General features: G+C 34.8%; 5 protein-coding genes across 8 annotated transcripts in view; all 5 read left to right on the forward strand.

The window, feature by feature from the left end:
- Positions 1-354: 354 nt before the first annotated feature.
- On the forward strand, positions 355-930 carry LOC139497887 (histone H1-delta-like). Its single transcript, XM_071286126.1, has one exon. The coding sequence runs from the start codon at positions 355-357 to the stop codon at positions 928-930; it is 576 nt and encodes a 191-aa protein (XP_071142227.1).
- A 3,118-nt stretch (positions 931-4,048) lies between these two features.
- Positions 4,049-4,624, forward strand: LOC139497888 (histone H1-delta-like). Its single transcript, XM_071286127.1, has one exon. The coding sequence runs from the start codon at positions 4,049-4,051 to the stop codon at positions 4,622-4,624; it is 576 nt and encodes a 191-aa protein (XP_071142228.1).
- Positions 4,625-5,735: 1,111 nt separating this feature from the next.
- Positions 5,736-26,365, forward strand: part of LOC139497252 (zinc finger protein 585B-like) — a 28,404-nt gene continuing 7,774 nt past the window's right edge. Inside the window, exons 1-4 of one of the 4 annotated variants that reach the window (XM_071285405.1) lie at positions 5,736-5,823; positions 21,219-21,279; positions 23,135-23,213; positions 25,013-25,159. In XM_071285405.1, the coding sequence (XP_071141506.1) occupies positions 21,235-21,279; positions 23,135-23,213; positions 25,013-25,159 (271 nt within the window). In that variant the 5' untranslated portion in view covers positions 5,736-5,823; positions 21,219-21,234. Of the gene's footprint in view, positions 5,824-12,914; positions 13,040-17,923; positions 18,078-18,188; positions 18,318-21,218; positions 21,280-23,134; positions 23,214-25,012; positions 25,160-26,365 lie in introns of those variants that run through there. The other 3 variants (XM_071285402.1, XM_071285401.1, XM_071285404.1) reach the window with 3 other exon arrangements.
- LOC139497889 (histone H1-delta-like) lies at positions 7,740-8,315 on the forward strand. The gene has a single exon (XM_071286128.1). The coding sequence runs from the start codon at positions 7,740-7,742 to the stop codon at positions 8,313-8,315; it is 576 nt and encodes a 191-aa protein (XP_071142229.1).
- Positions 11,277-11,852, forward strand: LOC139497890 (histone H1-delta-like). Its single transcript, XM_071286129.1, has one exon. The coding sequence runs from the start codon at positions 11,277-11,279 to the stop codon at positions 11,850-11,852; it is 576 nt and encodes a 191-aa protein (XP_071142230.1).

Here is a 26,365-nt window from a genome sequence, read left to right on the forward strand (position 1 = left end):
CCTGCGAAGACAATTCAGTCGGTTCTACTTTAACTATTAATATCTTTTTACTGTGTACATCGAAAAATACACAGTTTATCTAACATGCAAGATTAATGACTGTTGAGCAATTTGGTATGCTATATGTGAATGTTTTTGATAGAATTATACTATAAATTATCATAAAAGTCTTCGAAGAAGCACATAATCATTTTACCGAGATCGCGTAATGGATTTTACAAGTTATTTTTAAGGGTGTCTTCGTCGAGGTCCGCGTTCGTCTGTTATAAATAAACGAGGCCTGGAATGGCGTTATTTTCAAATCGTTATTCGTAGTATAAACTTCGTAAAGGATAATATTTTGAATCATTCAAAATGGCAGACGCAACAGCAGCACCAGCAGTAGCACCAGCTAAATCACCAAAGAAAAAGGCAGCAGCCAAGCCAAAGAAGCCTTCCGCACATCCTAAATACAGCGAGATGATTGGAAAAGCCATCGCCGCTTTGAAAGAACGTGGAGGTTCTTCAAGGCAAGCAATTCTGAAGTACATCATGGCCAACTTCAACGTCGGAAAAGATGCCAAGTCAGTAAATGCTCATTTAAAACTTGCACTCAGAGCCGGAGTTAAGAACAACAGTTTGAAGCAGTCCAAGGGAACTGGAGCATCCGGATCTTTCAGAATTGGAGAGGCTAAAGTAGTTAAAAAGAAGCCAGCAAAGGCAAAGAAAGCAGCCAAACCTAAGGCCGCCAAGCCGAAGAAGGCAAAGAGCACACCCAAGAAGAAGAAGCCAGCAGCAAAGAAACCAGCTGGAGAAAAAAAGGCTGCCAAACCAAAGGCAAAAAAACCAGCAGCAAAGAAAGCAGCCAAGCCAAAGAAGCCAGCAGCCAAGTCACCAGCAAAAAAGAAGGCAGCCAAACCAAAAGCCAAGAAGACACCAAAGAAGAAGTAAACTGTTCCAGACTTCAGTCTGCAGAGGCTATTCAGCCACCAAAAGCCCTTTTAAGGGCTACCCAATTTATTCAAAAAGAATCTACAATTGTTGTACATTAGTTATCAAACTAAATCTAGCTGAGCCCTACCCTTTTCTTTACTTTTCTCTGAACTTTGCACTGGTCTCTGAAATATTTTTTGGGGTCACATTATTTCCATTGTTTGTTTTATTTCACTCCTTATGACTATACTATTTCTAACACCTAAGTATGCAGCTGGGTTTTTTTTTTTTTTTTGATATATTTTGTGTAGTTAGGCACCATTAAAGTTATATCAGTGTATTTTCACGCACTTATTTGAACTGAATATAACTTTTTCTATTCAGTTTTCGTTAGAGTGACAATCTACGAAAATAGGAAGTCATGCTAGGGTTTTATTGTGCTCTTTTTTTTAGGGGGAAGGGGGTCAAAATCACACAGCTAACCTTCAACCGAAAAATCATTTTTGTCATTATGTGAGTTTTTCCATTTCTCTCTTCTTCTTCGTATTCAACTTGACTGACATTTTTTGTTGGACTTTTTCTACACGTAAGCAAAGTCAAAGGTTGGCTCTCTATTTCATATCAACTAGTCAATGGGGAGGTAACTCTAAAATTAAACTCAGTACTTTTTTTCAGAACTATATAAATAAACTGTTAAAATGTACATAATACAAAAGATGTATAACGTATCGTAAAAATCAGATTAGTAGCAAATGAATGCAGTGACGTTTGTCTGTTATTTATTTATTTTTTTATTTATTACTTGTCAAAATTACTACAATAATATTGTGTATTAAAAGTTAAAAGGAAACTCTAAAGTATGGAGGTTTTTGTTCAACCTTTAACAGTTCTGCAATTATTTTGTCATTTTATTACCTGCGATTTATTATGCAAATTTCACTATTCTCTACCTTTCGAATTTCATCTTTGTTTTACTCGTGTATAAAATAAATGCACCTACTTGTTTCTATGTTTCTTTCAAATGGTTGTCCTGTGTTTTTTCTCTTCTTTTTTCTCTCTGTTATTTAGTGCGCGACGACTTGACTGTATCTTTGCTATGTCATTTTAATCTTTCCACAGCACGCGAGGTGAATAAACCCGAAACAATACAGTGACGTCACACGTGACTACTGTGATGAACAGAAACAAGGATGGATGGACGGACAGTGGTACAAAAAGTAAGAAAAAGTTATTTCTCTGATAAAAGGTATCGCGTGAATTGTAGGTTCACGGTATAGGTTTTTTCTCTCATTTTTGAAGATCATATATACAGTTGTCTATAATTGCTTACATCCACTTCCTTTGAACTATGGTGGATAGTTGTCTCATTGGCAATCATACCACATCTCCTTATTTTCATATTGAAATGACAGCAACTTAACGACACACACAAACATAGCCTGCTAGTATATACGTACATGGGAGACTGAAAAATTCTGTGCTTATTGGTAAATGATAAAAAAAAACATTAAAACTTTAAGGTATGCTATGACTAAGCTTTAAATATAAGGTAGATAGGGAGTAGGAAACACACATATTTTTTTTTTTTATTTGGCCTTAATGAAGAAGAAAAGCACACACACAATATATTAGAACTTGTACTAACATCCATTAAACGCTATGCTAATATATGTCTTTAAAAGAGAACCATTATTTTATTTTAATTTATTTTTTCTTCGTTTCAATCTTGGTTTTTGATTCTTTTTACATTAAATCTGTTTTTACTGTTGCAATAGTTTACAAATATTTTTAGTCCAAATACAATTCATTGATAATATATCCCCCCTTTTTTGTCCGGATTTTTTTTTTTTTTTTTTTTTTGAAAAAGGGGGGGGGGGGCTGGAGGTTTAGTTAAATGCAGTGGAAAAATGTTTTGCCCAAAGTCCAATGGTTCACACTGATGTGTTTTTGTCCTTCTGTCTCTTTTTAATCGTCCGTGTCACGGGATGCTGCTTCACCCTTTACCGGTTCTGGTTTCACTTGCATAGCTTATATAGGTATAATGCATATGTATAGCCAGAGTCTTCACTGTGACACACATTCCCCTTTTTGAGGGGAAATAAATAACTTTTGTAATTGTCAATTAAGATACAAATGATATGTACCACTGTCGAATTATAAAACTACAAAAATCTTCGTGTTTTGTTTTTGTTTTGTTGATTTTTTTTGTTTGTATCGAAACTTTCAGGCGGCCAGGCCACTTTGAGCTCAGATCATCGGTTATTGATAATAAAATTAATGAAATATATTTTGTTGAAAAATATGGTATATTCGATAAGACATATTCGAGTTTTTGACTTGAAAGTGCGCAAATTGTACATGCAAATGGAAATAAAAGCGAAGACGCATCATACAGAACAGTTGTTCAGTGCCTCAGATCCACTGAAAACAAAGTCGCTCTCTGAAAAGTTCCCAACGCTAGATTAAATAAAAAGATGTTTCAAATTCGTATTCTAGATATTGGGTTTGTTCATTCGACTCTTGAATGTTTGCGAAATTTCGCTCGGGTTGAATAAAAATGTTATTTGAAGTTTTAGTAAAAATCTGCAATTAAACAATGGCGCGTGAACTTTTTGTGTGTTTCCCTCTAGCTGGAAACAAACTTATTACGAGGAGGAACATGCTTCCAGTGAATAAAAACGGAAAGAAACCTAAAGAGAAATGATTTTTCTTCCTCTGTACAATTTTACGACGGTAGAATATTTGTGTAATGAGAAAAACTCGTAAATTTTCTGTCAACATACCTGCGAAGACAATTCAGTCGGTTCTACTTTAACTATTAATATCTTTTTACTGTGTACATCGAAAAATACACAGTTTATCTAACATGCAAGATTAATGACTGTTGAGCAATTTGGTATGCTATATGTGAATGTTTTTGATAGAATTATACTATAAATTATCATAAAAGTCTTCGAAGAAGCACATAATCATTTTACCGAGATCGCGTAATGGATTTTACAAGTTATTTTTAAGGGTGTCTTCGTCGAGGTCCGCGTTCGTCTGTTATAAATAAACGAGGCCTGGAATGGCGTTATTTTCAAATCGTTATTCGTAGTATAAACTTCGTAAAGGATAATATTTTGAATCATTCAAAATGGCAGACGCAACAGCAGCACCAGCAGTAGCACCAGCTAAATCACCAAAGAAAAAGGCAGCAGCCAAGCCAAAGAAGCCTTCCGCACATCCTAAATACAGCGAGATGATTGGAAAAGCCATCGCCGCTTTGAAAGAACGTGGAGGTTCTTCAAGGCAAGCAATTCTGAAGTACATCATGGCCAACTTCAACGTCGGAAAAGATGCCAAGTCAGTAAATGCTCATTTAAAACTTGCACTCAGAGCCGGAGTTAAGAACAACAGTTTGAAGCAGTCCAAGGGAACTGGAGCATCCGGATCTTTCAGAATTGGAGAGGCTAAAGTAGTTAAAAAGAAGCCAGCAAAGGCAAAGAAAGCAGCCAAACCTAAGGCCGCCAAGCCGAAGAAGGCAAAGAGCACACCCAAGAAGAAGAAGCCAGCAGCAAAGAAACCAGCTGGAGAAAAAAAGGCTGCCAAACCAAAGGCAAAAAAACCAGCAGCAAAGAAAGCAGCCAAGCCAAAGAAGCCAGCAGCCAAGTCACCAGCAAAAAAGAAGGCAGCCAAACCAAAAGCCAAGAAGACACCAAAGAAGAAGTAAACTGTTCCAGACTTCAGTCTGCAGAGGCTATTCAGCCACCAAAAGCCCTTTTAAGGGCTACCCAATTTATTCAAAAAGAATCTACAATTGTTGTACATTAGTTATCAAACTAAATCTAGCTGAGCCCTACCCTTTTCTTTACTTTTCTCTGAACTTTGCACTGGTCTCTGAAATATTTTTTGGGGTCACATTATTTCCATTGTTTGTTTTATTTCACTCCTTATGACTATACTATTTCTAACACCTAAGTATGCAGCTGGGTTTTTTTTTTTTTTTTGATATATTTTGTGTAGTTAGGCACCATTAAAGTTATATCAGTGTATTTTCACGCACTTATTTGAACTGAATATAACTTTTTCTATTCAGTTTTCGTTAGAGTGACAATCTACGAAAATAGGAAGTCATGCTAGGGTTTTATTGTGCTCTTTTTTTTAGGGGGAAGGGGGTCAAAATCACACAGCTAACCTTCAACCGAAAAATCATTTTTGTCATTATGTGAGTTTTTCCATTTCTCTCTTCTTCTTCGTATTCAACTTGACTGACATTTTTTGTTGGACTTTTTCTACACGTAAGCAAAGTCAAAGGTTGGCTCTCTATTTCATATCAACTAGTCAATGGGGAGGTAACTCTAAAATTAAACTCAGTACTTTTTTTCAGAACTATATAAATAAACTGTTAAAATGTACATAATACAAAAGATGTATAACGTATCGTAAAAATCAGATTAGTAGCAAATGAATGCAGTGACGTTTGTCTGTTATTTATTTATTTTTTTATTTATTACTTGTCAAAATTACTACAATAATATTGTGTATTAAAAGTTAAAAGGAAACTCTAAAGTATGGAGGTTTTTGTTCAACCTTTAACAGTTCTGCAATTATTTTGTCATTTTATTACCTGCGATTTATTATGCAAATTTCACTATTCTCTACCTTTCGAATTTCATCTTTGTTTTACTCGTGTATAAAATAAATGCACCTACTTGTTTCTATGTTTCTTTCAAATGGTTGTCCTGTGTTTTTTCTCTTCTTTTTTCTCTCTGTTATTTAGTGCGCGACGACTTGACTGTATCTTTGCTATGTCATTTTAATCTTTCCACAGCACGCGAGGTGAATAAACCCGAAACAATACAGTGACGTCACACGTGACTACTGTGATGAACAGAAACAAGGATGGATGGACGGACAGTGGTACAAAAAGTAAGAAAAAGTTATTTCTCTGATAAAAGGTATCGCGTGAATTGTAGGTTCACGGTATAGGTTTTTTCTCTCATTTTTGAAGATCATATATACAGTTGTCTATAATTGCTTACATCCACTTCCTTTGAACTATGGTGGATAGTTGTCTCATTGGCAATCATACCACATCTCCTTATTTTCATATTGAAATGACAGCAACTTAACGACACACACAAACATAGCCTGCTAGTATATACGTACATGGGAGACTGAAAAATTCTGTGCTTATTGGTAAATGATAAAAAAAAACATTAAAACTTTAAGGTATGCTATGACTAAGCTTTAAATATAAGGTAGATAGGGAGTAGGAAACACACATATTTTTTTTTTTTATTTGGCCTTAATGAAGAAGAAAAGCACACACACAATATATTAGAACTTGTACTAACATCCATTAAACGCTATGCTAATATATGTCTTTAAAAGAGAACCATTATTTTATTTTAATTTATTTTTTCTTCGTTTCAATCTTGGTTTTTGATTCTTTTTACATTAAATCTGTTTTTACTGTTGCAATAGTTTACAAATATTTTTAGTCCAAATACAATTCATTGATAATATATCCCCCCTTTTTTGTCCGGATTTTTTTTTTTTTTTTTTTTTGAAAAAGGGGGGGGGGCTGGAGGTTTAGTTAAATGCAGTGGAAAAATGTTTTGCCCAAAGTCCAATGGTTCACACTGATGTGTTTTTGTCCTTCTGTCTCTTTTTAATCGTCCGTGTCACGGGATGCTGCTTCACCCTTTACCGGTTCTGGTTTCACTTGCATAGCTTATATAGGTATAATGCATATGTATAGCCAGAGTCTTCACTGTGACACACATTCCCCTTTTTGAGGGGAAATAAATAACTTTTGTAATTGTCAATTAAGATACAAATGATATGTACCACTGTCGAATTATAAAACTACAAAAATCTTCGTGTTTTGTTTTTGTTTTGTTGATTTTTTTTGTTTGTATCGAAACTTTCAGGCGGCCAGGCCACTTTGAGCTCAGATCATCGGTTATTGATAATAAAATTAATGAAATATATTTTGTTGAAAAATATGGTATATTCGATAAGACATATTCGAGTTTTTGACTTGAAAGTGCGCAAATTGTACATGCAAATGGAAATAAAAGCGAAGACGCATCATACAGAACAGTTGTTCAGTGCCTCAGATCCACTGAAAACAAAGTCGCTCTCTGAAAAGTTCCCAACGCTAGATTAAATAAAAAGATGTTTCAAATTCGTATTCTAGATATTGGGTTTGTTCATTCGACTCTTGAATGTTTGCGAAATTTCGCTCGGGTTGAATAAAAATGTTATTTGAAGTTTTAGTAAAAATCTGCAATTAAACAATGGCGCGTGAACTTTTTGTGTGTTTCCCTCTAGCTGGAAACAAACTTATTACGAGGAGGAACATGCTTCCAGTGAATAAAAACGGAAAGAAACCTAAAGAGAAATGATTTTTCTTCCTCTGTACAATTTTACGACGATAGAATATTTGTGTAATGAGAAAAACTCGTAAATTTTCTGTCAACATACCTGCGAAGACAATTCAGTCGGTTCTACTTTAACTATTAATATCTTTTTACTGTGTACATCGAAAAATACACAGTTTATCTAACATGCAAGATTAATGACTGTTGAGCAATTTGGTATGCTATATGTGAATGTTTTTGATAGAATTATACTATAAATTATCATAAAAGTCTTCGAAGAAGCACATAATCATTTTACCGAGATCGCGTAATGGATTTTACAAGTTATTTTTAAGGGTGTCTTCGTCGAGGTCCGCGTTCGTCTGTTATAAATAAACGAGGCCTGGAATGGCGTTATTTTCAAATCGTTATTCGTAGTATAAACTTCGTAAAGGATAATATTTTGAATCATTCAAAATGGCAGACGCAACAGCAGCACCAGCAGTAGCACCAGCTAAATCACCAAAGAAAAAGGCAGCAGCCAAGCCAAAGAAGCCTTCCGCACATCCTAAATACAGCGAGATGATTGGAAAAGCCATCGCCGCTTTGAAAGAACGTGGAGGTTCTTCAAGGCAAGCAATTCTGAAGTACATCATGGCCAACTTCAACGTCGGAAAAGATGCCAAGTCAGTAAATGCTCATTTAAAACTTGCACTCAGAGCCGGAGTTAAGAACAACAGTTTGAAGCAGTCCAAGGGAACTGGAGCATCCGGATCTTTCAGAATTGGAGAGGCTAAAGTAGTTAAAAAGAAGCCAGCAAAGGCAAAGAAAGCAGCCAAACCTAAGGCCGCCAAGCCGAAGAAGGCAAAGAGCACACCCAAGAAGAAGAAGCCAGCAGCAAAGAAACCAGCTGGAGAAAAAAAGGCTGCCAAACCAAAGGCAAAAAAACCAGCAGCAAAGAAAGCAGCCAAGCCAAAGAAGCCAGCAGCCAAGTCACCAGCAAAAAAGAAGGCAGCCAAACCAAAAGCCAAGAAGACACCAAAGAAGAAGTAAACTGTTCCAGACTTCAGTCTGCAGAGGCTATTCAGCCACCAAAAGCCCTTTTAAGGGCTACCCAATTTATTCAAAAAGAATCTACAATTGTTGTACATTAGTTATCAAACTAAATCTAGCTGAGCCCTACCCTTTTCTTTACTTTTCTCTGAACTTTGCACTGGTCTGTGAAATATTTTTTGGGGTCATTGTTTGTTTTATTTCACTCCTTATGACTATACTATTTCTAACACCTAAGTATGCAGCTGTTTTTTGGATATTTTTTGTGTAGTTAGGCACCATTAAAGTTATATCAGTGTATTTTCACGCACTTATTTGAACTGAACAGAACTTTTTCTATTCAGTTTTCGTTAGAGTGACAATCTACGAAAATAGGAAGTCATGCTAGGGTTTTATTGTGCTCTTTTTTTTAGGGGGAAGGGGGTCAAAATCACACAGCTAACCTTCAACCGAAAAATCATTTTTGCCATTATGTGAGTTTTTCCATTCCTCTCTTCTTCTTCGTGTTCAACTTGACTGACATTTTTTGTTGGACTTTTTCTACACGTAAGCAAAGTCAAAGGTTGGCTCTCTATTTCATATCAACTAGTCAATGGGGAGGTAACTCTAAAATTAAACTCAGTACTTTTTTTCAGTACTATATAAATAAACTGTTAAAATGTACACAATACAAAAGATGTATAACGTATCGTAAAAATCAGATTAGTAGCAAATGAATGCAGTGACGTTTGTCTGTTATTTGTTTATTTGTTTATTTATTATTTGTCAAAATTACTACAATAATATTGTGTATTAAAAGTTAGAAGGAAACTCTAAAGTACGGAGGTTTTTGTTCAACATTTAACAGTTCTGCAATTATTTTGTCATTTTATTACCTGCGATTTATTAGGCAAATTTCACTATTCTCTACCTTTCGAATTTCACCTTTGTTTTACTCGTGTATAAAATAAATGCACCTACTTGTTTCTATGTTTCTTTCAAATGGTTGTCCTGTGTTTTTTCTCTTCTTTTTTCTCTCTGTTATTTAGTGTGTGACGACTTGACTGTATCTTTGCTATGTCGTTTTAAGCTGTCCACAGCGCGCGAGGTGAATAAACCCGAAACAATACAGTGACGTCACATGTGACTACTGTGATGAACAAAAACAAGGATGGATGGACGGACAGTGGTACAAAAAGTAAGAAAAAGTATATATTTCTCTGATAACAGGTATCGCGTGAATTGTAGGTTCACGGTATAGGTTTTTTCTCTCTCATTTTTAAAGATCATATATACAGTTGTCTATAATTGCTTACATCCACTTCATTTGAACTATGGTGGATATTTGTCTCATTGGCAATCATACCACATCTCCTTATTTTCATATTGAAATGACAGCAACTTAACGACACACACAAACATAGCCTACTAGTATATACGTACATGGGAGACTGAGAAAATCTGTGCTTATTGGAAAATGATAAAAAAGAAAAAGAATCTTTAAGGTATGCTATGACTAAGCTTAAAATAAAGGTAGATAGGGAGTAGGAAACACACATATTCTTTTTTATTTGGCCTTAATGAAGAAGAAAACCACACACACAGCATATTAGATCTTGTACTAACAGCCATTAAACGCTATGCTAATATGTCTTCAAAAGAGAACCCTATTATATATCCCCCCTTTTTTCTCCGGATTTTGTTTTTTTTTGGAAAAAAGGGGGAGGGGCTGGCGGTTTAGTTAAATACAGTGGAAAAAAGTTTTGCCCAAAGTCCAATGGTTCACACTGATGTGTTTTTTGTCCTTCTGTCTCTTTTTAATCGTCCGTGTCACGGGATGCTGCTTCACCCTTTACCGGTTCTGGGTTCACTTGCACATATATATATAGCTTATATAGGTATAATGCATATGTATAGCCAGAGGTCTTCACTGTGACACACATTCCCCTCTTTGAGGGGAAATAAATGAACTTTTGTAATTGTCAATTAAGATACAAATGATATGTACCACTTTCGAATTATAAAACTACAAAAATCTTCGTGTTTTGTTTTTGTTTGTATCGAAACTTTCAGGCGGCCAAGCCACTTTGAGCTCAGATCATCGGTTCTTGATAATACAATTAATTAAATATATTTTGTTGGAAAATATGGTATATTCTATAAGACATATTCGAGTTTTTGACTTGAAAGTGCGCAAATTGTACATGCAAATGGAAATAAACGCGAAGACGCATCATACAGAACAGTTGTTCAGTGCCTGAGATCCACTGAAAACAAAGTCGCTCTCTGAAAAGTTCCCAACGCTAAATTAAATAAAAAGATGTTTCAAATTCGTATTCTAGATATTGGGTTTGTTCATTCGAATATTTAATGTTTGCGAAATTTCGCTCGGGTTGAATAAAAATGTTATTTGAAGTTTTAGTAAAAATCTGCAATTAAACAATGGCGCGTGAACATTTTGTGTGTTTCCCTCTAGCTGGAAACAAACTTATTACGAGGAGGAACATGCTTCCAGTGAATAAAAACGGAAAGAAACCTAAAGAGAAATGATTTTTCTTCCGCTGTACAATTTTACGACGATAGAATATTTGTGTAATGAGAAAAACTCGTAAATTTTCTGTCAACATACCTGCGAAGACAATTCAGTCGGTTCTACTTTAACTATTAATATCTTTTTACTGTGTACATCGAAAAATACACAGTTTATCTAACATGCAAGATTAATGACTGTTGAGCAATTTGGTATGCTATATGTGAATGTTTTTGATAGAATTATACTATAAATTATCATAAAAGTCTTCGAAGAAGCACATAATCATTTTACCGAGATCGCGTAATGGATTTTACAAGTTATTTTTAAGGGTGTCTTCGTCGAGGTCCGCGTTCGTCTGTTATAAATAAACGAGGCCTGGAATGGCGTTATTTTCAAATCGTTATTCGTAGTATAAACTTCGTAAAGGATAATATTTTGAATCATTCAAAATGGCAGACGCAACAGCAGCACCAGCAGTAGCACCAGCTAAATCACCAAAGAAAAAGGCAGCAGCCAAGCCAAAGAAGCCTTCCGCACATCCTAAATACAGCGAGATGATTGGAAAAGCCATCGCCGCTTTGAAAGAACGTGGAGGTTCCTCAAGGCAAGCAATTCTGAAGTACATCATGGCCAACTTCAACGTCGGAAAAGATGCCAAGTCAGTAAATGCTCATTTAAAACTTGCACTCAGAGCCGGAGTTAAGAACAACAGTTTGAAGCAGTCCAAGGGAACTGGAGCATCCGGATCTTTCAGAATTGGAGAGGCCAAAGTAGTTAAAAAGAAGCCAGCAAAGGCAAAGAAGGCAGCCAAACCTAAGGCCGCCAAGCCTAAGAAGGCAAAGAGTACACCCAAGAAGAAGAAGCCAGCAGCAAAGAAACCAGCTGGAGAGAAAAAGGCGGCCAAACCAAAAGCAAAAAAACCAGCAGCAAAGAAAGCAGCCAAGCCAAAGAAGCCAGCAGCCAAGTCACCAGCCAAAAAGAAGGCAGCCAAACCAAAAGCCAAGAAGACACCAAAGAAGAAGTAAACTGTTCCAGACTTCAGTCTGCAGAGGCTATTCAGCCACCAAAAGCCCTTTTAAGGGCTACCCAATTTATTCAAAAAGAATCTACAATTGTTGTACATTAGTTATCAAACTAAATCTAGCTGAGCCCTACCCTTTTCTTTACTTTTCTCTGAACTTTGCACTGGTCTCTGAAATATTTTTTTGAGTCAAATTATTTCCATTGTTTGTTTTATTTTACTCCTTATGACTATACTATTTCTAACACCTAAGTATGCAGCTGTTTTTTGGATATTTTTTGTGTAGTTAGGCACTATTAAAGTTATATCAGTGTATTTTCATGCACTTGTTAGAACTGAATAAAACTTTTTCTAATCAGTTTTCGTTAGAATGACAATCTACGCAAATAGGAAGTCATGCTAGGGTTTTATTGTGCTCTTTTTTTAGGGGGAAGGGGGTCAAAATCACACAGCTAACCTTCAACCGAAAAATCATTTTTGTCATTATATGAGTTTTTCCATTTCTCTCTTCTTCTTCGTGTTCAACTTGACTGACATTTTTAGTTGGACTTTTTCTACACGTAAGCAAAGTCAAAGGTTGGCTCTCTATTTCATATCAACTAGTCAATGGGGAGGTAACTCTAAAATTAAACTCAGTACTTTTTTTCAGTACTATATAAATAAACTGTTAAAATGTACACAATACAAAAGATGTATAACGTATCGTCAAAATCAGATTAGTAGCAAATGAATGCAGTGACGTTTGTCTGTTATTTATTTATTTTTTTATTTATTATTTGTCAAAATTACTACAATAATATTGTGTATTAAAAGTTAGAAGGAAACTCTATAGTACGGAGGTTTTTGTTCAACATTTAACAGTTCTGCAATTATTTTGTCATTTTATTACCTGCGATTTATTATGCAAATTTCACTATTCTCTACCTTTCGAATTTCACCTTTGTTTTACTCGTGTATACAATAAATGCACCTACTTGTTTCTATGTTTCTTTCAAATGGTTGTCCTGTGTTTTTTCTCTTCTTTTTTCTCTCTGCTATTTAGTGTGTGACGACTCGACTGTATCTTTGCTATGTCGTTTTAATCTGTCGACAGCACGCGAGGTGAATAAACACGAAACAATACAGTGACGTCACATGTGACTACTGTGATGAACAAAAACAAGGATGGATGGACGGACAGTGGTACAAAAAGTAAGAAAAAGTTATTTCTCTGATAACAGGTATCGCGTGAATTGTAGGTTCACGGTATAGGTTTTTCTCTCTCATTTTTGAAGATCATCTCTACAGTTGTCTATAATTGCTTACATCCACTTCATTTGAACTATGGTGGATAGTTGTCTCATTGGCAATCATACCACATCTCCTTATTTTCATATTGAAATGACAGCAACTTAACGACACACACAAACGTAGCCTACTAGTATATACATACATGGGAGACTGAGAAAATCTGTGCTGATTGGAAAATGATAAAAAAAAAAAAACAACACTTAAGGTATGCTATGACTAAACTTAAAATATAAGGTAGATAGGGAGTAGGAAACACGCATATTAGATCTTGTACTAACATCCATTAAACGCTATGCTAATATGTCTTCAAAAGAGAACCCTTATTTATTACTTTATTTTAATTTATTTTTTCTTCTTTTCAATCTTTGTTTTTGATTCTTTTTACATTAAATCTGCTTATCACTGTTGCAATAGTTAACAAATATTTTTTGTCCAAATACATTTCATTGAAAATGTATCCCCCCTTTTTTCTCCGGATTTTTTTTTTAAAAAGGGGGGCTGGTTAAATACGGTGGGAAAATGTTTTGCCCAAAGTCCAATGGTTCACACTGATGTGTTTTTGTGCTTCTGTCTCTTTTTAATAGTCCGTCTGAATGCTGCTTCATCCCGTTTACCGGTTCTGGTTTCCGACTTGCATAGCTTATAACTTATACATCCTATGATATAAAACTGATGATTGCCAATCAGACAGCTCTCATGAAGAGACCAAAATGACACAGTTTAGGTCATCGCACTGCCTTCAACAATGTGCAAAGCCCATACCACATAGGTCAAATAATAAAGGCCTAGAAATGAACATGTGATAAAATTCAAATGAGAAAAACAAACGATCTAATTTAAATTAAAGAAAATGAACGAAAAAACAAATATGTAACACATAAACAAACAACAACCACTGAATTCTGTTTTCTTATTTTTTTGTTAATGGTATGGTCCTGGGAACAGTATATCTAACGGGAAATGAATCTGATAGGCTTTTCTTTTCAGTATAAAATTAATGAAAACTACAGGCCAGTCTCATTGACATCAGTACCATGTAAACTTCTTGAGCACATCATATGCCGTCATATACTCAAACATCTGGAAAAGCATAATGTATTAACATCACTAAACCACGGCTTTAGATCTGGATATTCCTGTGAGACCCAACTTGCCATTACAATCCATGATATGCTACAATCCTACGATAAAGGAAACCAAGTAGATATTGCGATTCTGGATTTTTCAAAAGCGTTCGACACAGTACCTCATGATAGACTCTTGCACAAAATAGACCAATATGGAATTAGAGGAAATATCCACAAATGGCTAACTTCATTCCTAACCGAAAGAAAAATGCGAGTACAACTTGATGGAGAAAACTCGAGCAATGCTTCAGTTGAATCCGGAGTCCCCCAAGGAACGGTACTAGGACCCATCCTCTTCCTGTGTCATATAAATGATCTCCCAGATGCAGTAAACTCATCAGTACGACTATTTGCAGACGACTGTTTGCTCTACCGGGAAATCAAAAACCAAAATGACCATAACAAACTACAAGAGGATCTCAAATCACTAGAAAAATGGACCGACGACTGGGGTATGCGCTTCAACGCCAAAAAATGTTATATGCTCAGCCTGAAAAGTAAAAGTCAGCGTTTTTACAACCTTAACAACCACACGCTTGAACAAGTGTCATCCAACCCATACCTAGGACTACAAATACAAGAAGATCTTAAATGGGAAGAACAAATAACAAATACGTGTAACAAAGCCAGTTCTACCCTAGGCTTCCTTAGAAGGAACCTACAACACTGTCCTATGGAATGCCGTAAAACTGCATATATAGCTCTCATACGATCAATAATGGAGTATGGATCAATTATTTGGGACCCATATACCCAAAAAGACATCGACAAACTAGAATCCATACAAAAGAGAGGTGCTAGATTCATTACCAAAGACTACAAATCAAGAGAGGAAGGATGTATGACAAAAATGCTAAAAGAACTTCAGCTCCCGTCATTACAATCAAGACGCCAACAACAACGACTGATCTTCTTTTTCAAAGTGGTTGAGGGGAAGATACCAGCGCTTCCTCCCGACGATTTAATCCAATTTCATAGACCAAAGAGACAAATCAAAGCAACAACATATAATAACTTTGTAACAAAAAACATTATAGACCACCAAGTCCGTAACAACAAACGTGCGGTCATAGTTCCAACTAGTAAGACAGAACAGTACAAGAACTCTATTTTTGTGCGCACTGCAATAAACTGGAACCATCTGGAAGACTCAGTAGTGTGCGCCACTACTGCCGAGGAGTTTAAATCAGCACTCCTCAGCAAGCGCGACTAATTGTGCGCAGACCAACCCGTCACATAATAGCCGAAAGGAATCTGTGACGTACCCATCCTAATTACAGAAGTGGGAAATACAGATACAGATACAGAATCTCGTACTCCCCAAGACTTCCGAAATTTATAGATTTGGTAGCGTCTGACTGAAAAATATCGGAACTGCTCAATAAATTAACCACATAACTCTAATCATAAATAAATACAATCAATATATATGTTCCTGTGTGGTCTATGTCGCCGATGTGGCATTTTTAAAACAACATCAATCATTAGTATAGGCCGAGTTTGTAATGGGCCGAGATTGAGGGGGGGCTAGAGGGGGTCTCATCCCGATTTCCCGGTTTTAATATCAGAAAATCCCGAAATCCCGGACATATTTTGTTAAAAATCCCGATCCCGATAAACAAGAAATCACCATTTATTTATTAAAGAGGTCCTCCACTATTTTAGGTAACGAATAGACACATCTGACACATCTTTTAAAGGAGGCCGTCCTGGTAAACTTTGAAAATTAAACCCTCTGAATAATGTTGTTCTTAATTATTTGCTTTCCTGAATTTGTGCATTTTGAACAATATATTCAGTACGTACATTTTAAACACGTCAAGTTGGGGTATTTGTTTTCTTCAAAATTGTAGAATGTCATAAATATTTTTATATGATATTCGATTATAGAGAAGACTGTGTCTATGAAATTATCTGTGTAGTAAGGCCAAGAAAAAATACAGGTGTTTCAGGTAACATCCCCTAAAAAATTAGGATAGGTAGGAAAGCAAAATTTTTTTTTTTTCAAACGTTTTTGACTGGTTCATATGGAAAAAAAAATCTGACTTTATAAGTGCTTGTCCACATAACATCCAAAAAACTTTAGTTGTAGAGTTAGATTATAGGTACTTAAAATTGGGGTAGATATATTTAAGGGTACCGGAAACACATGTGTTTTCTTTTAGGTCTTACATAATCTTACTCTTATTGAAAATATCCAAAGCAAGTCTAACTTTTGGGAAGGGTTGTAAAGAGGCGTTATGTTCACGGACAAACGCGAAATAAAATTCAAATTTCACGATGAACGAAAAATAAAAAAATTGCTTGCACGTTGCCGTTTTTACCAATTTCACAGTGAAGCACGAACTGTTTTCACGGGAGGTTGAAATTAAAAATGGCAAAACACGTTGCACGAAAAAAAAACCTTTACCACCCTCTTTGGGTATACTGATCCTCTAAATCAGAGCGACACTAATACCAAGGAGATTAGACATTTATCATGAATTTTGGTTAGCATTTCATTCACGTACAGTGGATATAAAATATATGGCACTGGCTACGGTTACTTTAAAACAAGAATGTGTCCAAAGTACACGGATGCCCCACTTGCATTATCATTTACCATTTTCAATGGACCGTGAAATTGGGTAAAAAATCTAATTTGGCCTTAAAGGTAAAAAGATCAACCAATAGGGAACATATGTACTAAGTTTCAAGTTGATTGGACTTGAACTTCATTAAAAACTACCTTGACCAAAAACTTTAACCTGAAACTCGCACTTCCATTTTCTATGATCAGTGGACCATGAAAATGGGGTCAAAAGTCTAATTTCGTTTTAAAATAAGAAAGATCATATCATAAGGAACATGTGTACTAAGTTTCAAGTTGATTGGACTTCAGCTTCATCAAAAACTACCTTGACCAAAAACTTTAACCGGAAGCGGGACAGCTGGACGAACGAACGGACGGATGGACGGATGAACGGACGCACAGACCAGAAAACATAATGCCCCTCTACTATCGTAGGTGGGGCATAAACACGAGCAGAAAATAACAATAAGATCTGGATCTACTCTGTTTCTAGATGCGATTCGGATTGAAGTATTATGAAAATGGCACTTTTATCTGTCCAAGGTAGTTTTTTGTCAATCCCGTTATATTTCAACATAAAAATCCCGATTTCCCATGGCTAAAAACGTGGGTTTCCCGTATCCCGATGTTTTTCTATCCCGAATTCCCGATCTTTAAAAAAAGCAATCCCAATTTCCCGTTGCTAAAATCGGTCAATCCCGGCGTCCCGAAAATGGTCTCGCCCCCCCTCGAGATTGTCAAGGGCCGAGTTATGGTAATTATTTGTATATACCCGGTTAACATAAAGTACTTGATGAAATCCACAATAAATCACGAAGTTAGGATGTGATTGAGCCCTTGTATATAGAGGGCCCTCATGGGGTTTTTGATTATGTGATTACTTGGCCGTTTTTTTTAATGATTATTTGATTATTAAGCCAAATATTTCATGATTATTTGATTACCTAGGACTGTATTTTTAGTTTATGATTATTTGATTACTAAAGATAAGCAAATATTTAATGATTATGTGATTATATTGGCAAAAAAATGGTGATTATGTGATTACTAGGACCCCCCCATGAGGGGCCTCTATATAGCAACATCGATGTAACACCGTATGGAGGTGCGCCTGAGAGAGGCGGAATCTACAGATTAAGTAACATGTAAAACGCCTGTAATCATCGGACATGCTTCCTTCCCCATACCAGGCGTTACCATTCCAATATTTTGATTACAGATTATCTTTTTCTTATTTTTGGTAAGCAGTCAATCACATCTGAAATACAAAGTCTAGAATGTTAGACAAACATCCACACACCCACACGCACTTATTAACACACAAACTAAATTACTATGGGATACAGTGGAAAACAAATGCATGGATACAGGCAAGGGCGTTAGAAAGAAACGATGCTCAAGCAACAACTACAGAGCGAGACCCTTTTATACAGAAAAATAGTTTTTATTCCGGTTTTCGGTCATAGGACGGTTAAAAGAGGTGCTATATGTAGTAGGAACTTATAACAAAATTATGATTGTATAAGGCAGCAACCATTTGATTTTCTGGGGGGGGCTATGGTTTTTTTTTCTGTACAAACTTTTTTTTTCGCCTGCGGCGAAAAACAATCTATTTTTTTCGCGACAAGTCGAAAACAATTTTTTTCTTTCAATTTTAGCATTACATATAGTGGCAGTTGGGGGTGAAACAAACAAATTTTTTTTCTCAGAATCAAAAACAAATTATTTTTTTCTCCAAAAACTGGAAACAAACTTTTTTTTCCAAAAAAAACCATAGCCCCCCCCCAGAAAATCAAATGGTTGCTGCCTAACTATAAATCTTCTGAATAGAGTAATATTACTTAAACAACACATGATACAGAATTTACTCAAAATCGTTAAAATTCTGATCTTTGGGTCTAGGCAGAAACAAACTTCTCTATTACTTTGTCAATATTCACACTGAAATACCGATGAACATGATGAATATGCAGTAATGCTAGTAACTGCACGTTGTTGTTTATTGTTGGTTGTACGTTTGTTTTCAACATACCTATAGTCGCAGTCAGCTGAAATTCGTAGCGGTTATTGGTAAAAAATTTCTAAACTACCAACCGCGTTCACTGGAGATATAGTTTTTCTCATTCCATTAAAAAATCGCAAAAATAAAAACCACTACTGACCTAAAAAAAAAAGGACCTTCATCAGAGGCAGAATAATGTCAAAATGTTACCGTAAAATGTCAAAAAGTTTACTGTATTAAACATGTACATTAGCTAAATATAGATAACTGTAACCATGGGAAATCCCACTGGGATTTTTGCCTGAAAGGATAACTGAACCTGTTTAGATATCAACCAGATATATATTCGTCCACTGGATAACATGTTGATCCGCCAGTTAACTCTGAACCGCTGGTGAACTCTGAACTGCCGGATTACTCAATGGGCAGTTAATCTGAACCGCCGGTTAACTCAACGGGCTGTTAATCTGAAACTCAAACGCCGGTTTACTAAACCGCCGGTTACCATATCTATATAAATAGGGTGCAAACATTAATCCACCAATCTGCATCTGATAAAGGTCCTTTTTGGACCGAAACCGGTCAGGCTGTAAAACATCACCAGGCGCTGTTAATTATGTGTATTGGTATACATGTATATATATTTTTATGCTTTTACCTTTTTTCTCACTGATACACATAGTTAATATGGCTTCTACTAACAAAAGCTCCATTTGGAGTTATTGTGTTTAGAGACTAGTTATGACAGTACACTTTTCCTATATTGCCAAAAGAAAGATAATTAATTTATACCCAATAACCATTTTGGCAGGCATTTTAGTTATGATTTTTCACACACAGCGATTAAAAAGTAAACCAAAGGTACTAAAAATAGGAGACAACAAAAGTTACACAGCTAAACACAAAATATAAAAACATATTCTAAAGCTTTTATATAACATGTATAACTTGTGATAGTACATGTAGGCAACCTTTGTTGATTGGTTGTAGCACATACATGTACATTTGCATGGGTTGTCATTGAAACACTATTACTGAAAAGACGACAAAAGTTACACAGCTAAACACAAAATATACATGATATTAAAACATATATATATATTCTAAAACTTTTATATAACTTGTGAAAATAAGTAGGCAACCCTTTTTGTTGATCGGTTGTTGAATGTGCATTTCACTAAAAATCTCCTTGTAGATACTGTTATAGTATTAAGAATCCAATCCCACAAAACATAGAGAATACAGAATAAAACAGTGCTAAAAATAGAGAATACAGAATAAAACAGTGCTAAAAATAGAGAATACAGAATAAAACTGCTAAAAATAGAGAATACAGAATAAAACTGCTAAAAATAGAGAATACAGAATAAAACTGCAAAAAAAAGAGAATACAGAATGAAGCAGTGCTAAAATAGAGAATACAGAATAAAACAGTGCTAAAATAGAGAATAAAACAGTGCTAAAAATAGAGAATACAAAATAAAACAGTGCAAAATATAAACTACAGAATAAAACTGCTAAAAATAGAAGATACAGAATAAAACAGTGCTAAAATAGAGAATACAGAATAAAACAATGCTAAAAATAGAGAATACAGATTAAAACAGTGCTAAAATAGAGAATACAGAATAAAATAGTGCTAAAATAGAGAATACAGAATAAATCAGTGCAAAAAATAGAGAATACAGAATAAAACAGTGCTAAAATAGAGAATACAGAATAAAACAGTGCTAAAATAGAGAATACAGAATAAATCAGTGCAAAAAATAGAGAATACAGAATAAAACAGTGCTAAAATAGAGAATACAGAATAAAACAGTGCTAAAATAGAGAATACAGAATAAAACAGTGCTAAAATGTATCAAAAATAATAAATGGATAAGGAAAACATATTCCATCTGATGAGTTAAGCCTTTTTCAACTGATTTTTATAGTTTGTTCTTATGTTGTACTGTTATACCACAGTCCCAGGTTAGGGGAGGGTTGGGATCCCGCTAACATTGTTGAACTGGCCTCATTATCTATGTACATGAATGTGCCTGTCCCAAGTCAGGAGCCTGTAATTCAGTGGTTGTCGTTTGTTTAAGTGTAACATATATTTGTTTTTCGTTCATTTTTTTATATAAATAAGGCCGTTAGTTTTCTCGTTTGAAGTTTTACATTGTCTTATCGGGGCCTGTTATAACTGACTATGCGGTATGGGCTTTGCTCATTGTTGAAGGCCGTACGCTGACCTATAGCTGTTAATGTTTGTTTCATTTTGGTCTTTTGTGGATAGTTGTCTCATTGGCAATCATACCACATCTTCTTTTTTATATAGATAACTTATCATGATTAAAAGTATGCTAAGTAATGATGAAAATTTTATTTAATTTTCAGCTGAGACAATAATAAGATGCCAGATTCAATTCAGAAATGTTGGGATGGATTAAAGAAAAAGGTATCAAGTATAGAATTATGGTTAATATAAAAATAATTAAAATTGTCCAAATTACGTTCTTTGTCTGGCCTGCGACGAAAGTCTCAATGCGAGACATAGGGATTTCTTTTCCAACAACTGTGTAAAATATTATTAAAGTTTTGAGATTAGGACAGTTTCTCAGAAACTGTTTATGGTAGGCCACTGATATTTGGTCTATGGTTTTATATGGTAGGTATACATGTCAAACACCTTTCACCAGACATTAACATCATTTCTTGGTTCACTGAACAGATGAACTTTTTGAGACAAATTCTGTTTCTCAGTAACATGTAGTAAGTTACTTTACGTGACTTTTTTGCATTAAGATACTATAAGCAGTATATAATCTATAATATGTGTATGTAATTATTTAAAAAGGCAAGACATTCCATTGTATTTACTCTTTAAGTTGTTTTGAATATTAATAATTTAAAACCACGGTTTTTATCTAACGTTGTCAAAGGTTGAAATTTTTGCCATTTTAGATAGATAATATACGTATAGTGTCTTGAAATATGAAATTTATTTGTATGAGGCTTAGAAACGGGAAAATGCGAGGTTCTACCGAGCCGAATACAAATAAATTTCATATTTCAAGACACTATACGTATATTGTCTAATTATAAACATATCTATCTAAAATGGCAAAATGAAAAAAATATATATAACAAAAATTGTTAAAAAACAGTGTTTGGAATTTCCCTCTTGAGGTACCATTTTGGGGTATTTCCCTATGAGTGTAGTGCAGGCGATAAGACATTGACATATTAAGGAATTAGAAAGGGAAAATGAACTTAATTAATAATATTTGATAATCATGGTATATAAATAACCAATTTGAAGACATAAAAGTTTGACCATTGTTACTTAACGTTGTCATGGTCGTGTTGTGACGTTGTTAATGAATTACAATAAGGAGGCGGGGTTTATAGGTTAGTTGGGGTCATTGACGTATAAAGCTAACGTTTATACGTATAGCTTTATCTGTATAGTAAAATAGCTGATTGCAGTATAATATTATTTTGGACTTGTATTATGTTTGACTTCGGGTTTACATAATATGTTCATCCTATTTTGACTATTAATATTACAGATTCAATCTTAATAAAGGAAAACTTATATGTCCTTCCAAATACTGATTCAATTCCTAACATCACTTAAAAGACATTTATTGTCTAAATCCAGATATGGTGTTACAATTTGTACACCTCATGTATGTGGTATACATGGTATATATACCATCTTTTCGGCAGATTAGTAACAAGTGAAACTGCCAGCTACTGCTCACTGATGATACCCCCGCCGCAAGTGGATAATATTAATAGTGTAAAAATATGCAAGTGTTCGGTAAACAGGAAGTTGTCGAGTGATGAATCTGAAAACGCATCACACAGTATAGGTGACTTATATAAATCCTGAAACCAAATTTCAGAAATCCTTGTATTGTAGTTCCTGAGAAAAATGTGACAAAAATTTTCAACTTGGCTATCATGTGTAAAATCATACAAGTGTTCGGTAAACAGGAAGTTGTCAAGTGATCAATCTGAAAACGCATCACACGGTATAGCTGACTTAGATAAACCATGAAACCAAATTACAGAAATCCTTGTATAGTAGTTCCTGAGAAAAATATTCATGGGACGGACAGACTGACTGACGGACTGATGGAAGGACAGACAGAGGTAAAACAGTATACCCCCCCTTTTTTAAAGCGGGGGTATAATTAAGATCCATTTTGTAACATTAGGTGTTCTATTTATTGTCAATCGCCAAGGCTGTCAGCAGTGTGTTGTTCAACATGCTACACCATTAACATTCTTTGTTTTTTTTCAAGGTGTTGGAGTTTGATCAGAAATACCCAACAGCCCATGTGATTTGTCTTGCCTGGATAGATAACAGTATCGTTTGTGAAGGTAATAAGTTAATACTGTGTGAGTTGTGAAGGTAAAGGGGGTCATTACAGTTTGAAATCATCTCTAGCTATAGACAAAGGGATTATTACAGTTTGACATCATCTCTATCAAAATGCAGTTTTTATACGCTCGTCTTTTAGACGGGACGTATTATGGTATACTGTTGTCCGTCTGTCAGTCCGTCCACAGTTTGGTCAATAACTCAAAAACACTTTCACCAATTTCCATGAAACTTAAGTGAATTGTTTATATCTATTGATGTAAGCTCCCTTTCTTTTTTTTTAATTTAGATTTTAAGTTTTGTATTTATGGGGCTTTATTCATAAAAAAAGGGGGGATTTTCAACATTTCGGACAATAACTCAAAAAGGTTTTCACCAATGTCCATGAAACTTTGGTGAATTGTTTATATCTATTGATGTAAGCTCTCTTACGTTTGTTTTTAATTTCAGATTTTAAGTTTTGGATTTATGGGGCTTTATTCATAAAAAAGGGGGGATTTTCAACACTTCGGACAATAACTCGAAAAGGCTTTCACCAATGTCCATGAAACTTTGGTGAATTGTTTATATCTATTGATGTAAGCTCCCTTTCAATTTTTATAAATTTCGGATTTTAAGTTTTGGATTTATGGGGCTTTATTCATAAAAAAGGGGGATTTTTAACACCTCGGACAATAACTCAAAAAGGCTTTCACCAATGTCCATGAAACTTTGGTGAATTGTTTATATCTATTGATGTAAGCTCCCTTTGAATTTTTATAAATTTCGGATTTTAAGTTTTGGATTTATGGGGCTTTATTCATAAAAAAGGGGGATTTTTAACACCTCGGACAATAACTCAAAAAGACTTTCACCAATGTCCATGAAACTTTGGTGAATTGTTTATATCCATTGGTGTAAGCTCCCTTTCAATTTTTATGAATTTCAGATTTAACATTTCCGTGTTATGAATTTTTATGCTTAAAAAAGGGGGATTTTCCAATTATGCAACTTTGATGAATTGTTTATATCTATTGAACTTAATAGTGCCAATTTTTTTGTGCATTTTTATTTATTATTTGGGGGGGGGGACATTTGACAGGGCTCACACTATTTCTAGTTGATCATATAAATTCATTTAAAGCATAAAAGACAAGTTTAAAGAGCAACAGGCGTATCATGCGCTAAAGCGCAGCCCTTTATTGGTTTATAACTCAAAAAATGAAGCATTTACTTTAAAGCAAATCTGAAGGGGTTGACATGTTTATCAGGTCAAGATCTATCTGCCCTGAAATTTTCAGATGGATTGGACAACATGTTGTTGGGTTGCTGCCCCCAATTGGTAATTTTAAGGAAATTTTGTCGTTTTTTATTAATATCTTGAATATTATTATAGACAGAGATAAAGTGTTAACAGCAATAATGTACAGCAAAGTAAGATCTAAAAAAGACAACATGACCAAAATGGTCAATAAACCACCTAAGGAGTTATTGTCCTTTATAGTCAATTTTTAACAATTTTCATAAAAATGTAAATTTTTACTAAGATTTTCCACTGAAATTTACTGGGCCAAGTTCATTGTAGATAGAGATAATTGTAAGCAGCAAGAAGTTCAGTAAAGTAAGATGAACAAACACATCACCATTACCAAAACACAATTTTGTCATGTATTCATCTGCTTCCTTTGTTTAATATTCACATTTAGACCAAGGTGAGCGACACAGCCTCTTTAGAGCCTCTAGTTAGATTATTCTTTAATATTTGTCTAAACAGCAATTTCAATCAAGTTTAATTTTAAGTTTGCTTCATACATTGCAGGTAGTGATAAAATTAAAAAGACGTCACTAGAACCAATAAAGGAGAAATACAAGAACCGTCTAGCAGTGTGTACCTCTGCACCTGTTACACCTCGTCATGAGAACCCTCTAGCAGTGTGTACCTCTCCACCTTTTACAATTCCTCAAGGTAAGACCAAACAACATCAATGTGTATAATGATTTTCCAACAATTCTAATTATACCCCATGCATTACAGTTGTGGAGGGTATAACGTTTATCAACATTCCAAATTTAATAAGACTAACCATAACTATGGATGGAAGTGATAATAAGAAAAAGGAGAGCAAGGGAGACAACTCTTTAAGTCAATTATACGTTTGTAAAAGTCAAGTTTCATCAATGTATTTTAAGCATTTACCTGAAACGGATTGGAAATAGTCTATGTTACCTTGAAGCTTAGAATACATTTATGAAAATGGTTGACACAAACGTACTGATGATTTTAAGAGTTATTTCCCTTAATCAAGGTCTACCTCCTTAAGAAAGTTATTAGAATTTCAAAAACTTTTCCACAAAGTGAATATTTGTGGACCTGCCCCCTCTGTTGATGGAATGTAAGATCGCTATGTTTCGATAAAAGTCTAAGGCTCAAAAAAAGGAAGATGTGGTTTGATTGCCATCGAGACAACTCAATAAATCTCTCATTGCTCCTGTTTTCTAACATACAAAAGTTGGAGATCATAAGGCTGTTTCAAATATTAACACATGGTGAGGGAGTGTTTTTTCCCCATAGAATTTGTTAGAATTGTATGTAAAATATCAAATTTTATTTAAAGGTTGGTGGAGTCTAAAAACAATGCTTCTCTTCTAAACTTGCATTTAATTCTGAAACACACCTATTGAAACAATTTGACATCGTAATTTTGTTTTGCTGAACAATGAAATATCAGCTTTGGCAATGTTTAACTTTATTGAAAAGTTGCCGCAATCTCATTGGTCAAGTGGAGCAAACCTACAGGGTCAATTAAAAATAAGACAAAATGAAGTTAAAGTTGGATATTTACGTTTTTTTCTAGCTTGACAGAGTCATAAAGTGAGACCTAGGTATGCTGTTTCCAGCTTTGGCGACGGCGGCGTCAACAATGTATTAGTTAATGATTAGGTCTAGTTTATGGTGAACTACTAGTGATAAGTCAAAGATAATTGGTATGCAGTTGTATAAGTATTGGCACATCTCATTACCATGGAGATTATTTGACCCCGCCCCCTCAGTTATGGTATATTGACTTTGAAACTTTTGGTTAGTTTTCATGTATTAGTTTGTGATTAGGTCAGTTGATGGGGAACCAGTAGTGGTAGGTCAATGATACTTTGTATGCAGTTGTATTAACAT

The sequence above is a fragment of the Mytilus edulis genome, chromosome 12, assembly GCF_963676685.1.
Source record: "Mytilus edulis chromosome 12, xbMytEdul2.2, whole genome shotgun sequence".
NCBI classification, from domain to species: domain Eukaryota; kingdom Metazoa; phylum Mollusca; class Bivalvia; order Mytilida; family Mytilidae; genus Mytilus; species Mytilus edulis.

What these genes read in the sequence shown, in the direction of transcription:
- LOC139497888 (XM_071286127.1), top strand. Translation starts at nt 4,049, where the DNA reads ATGGCAGACGCAACAGCAGCACCAGCAGTAGCACCAGCTAAATCACCA.
- LOC139497890 (XM_071286129.1), top strand. Translation starts at nt 11,277, where the DNA reads ATGGCAGACGCAACAGCAGCACCAGCAGTAGCACCAGCTAAATCACCA.
- LOC139497887 (XM_071286126.1), top strand. Translation starts at nt 355, where the DNA reads ATGGCAGACGCAACAGCAGCACCAGCAGTAGCACCAGCTAAATCACCA.
- LOC139497889 (XM_071286128.1), top strand. Translation starts at nt 7,740, where the DNA reads ATGGCAGACGCAACAGCAGCACCAGCAGTAGCACCAGCTAAATCACCA.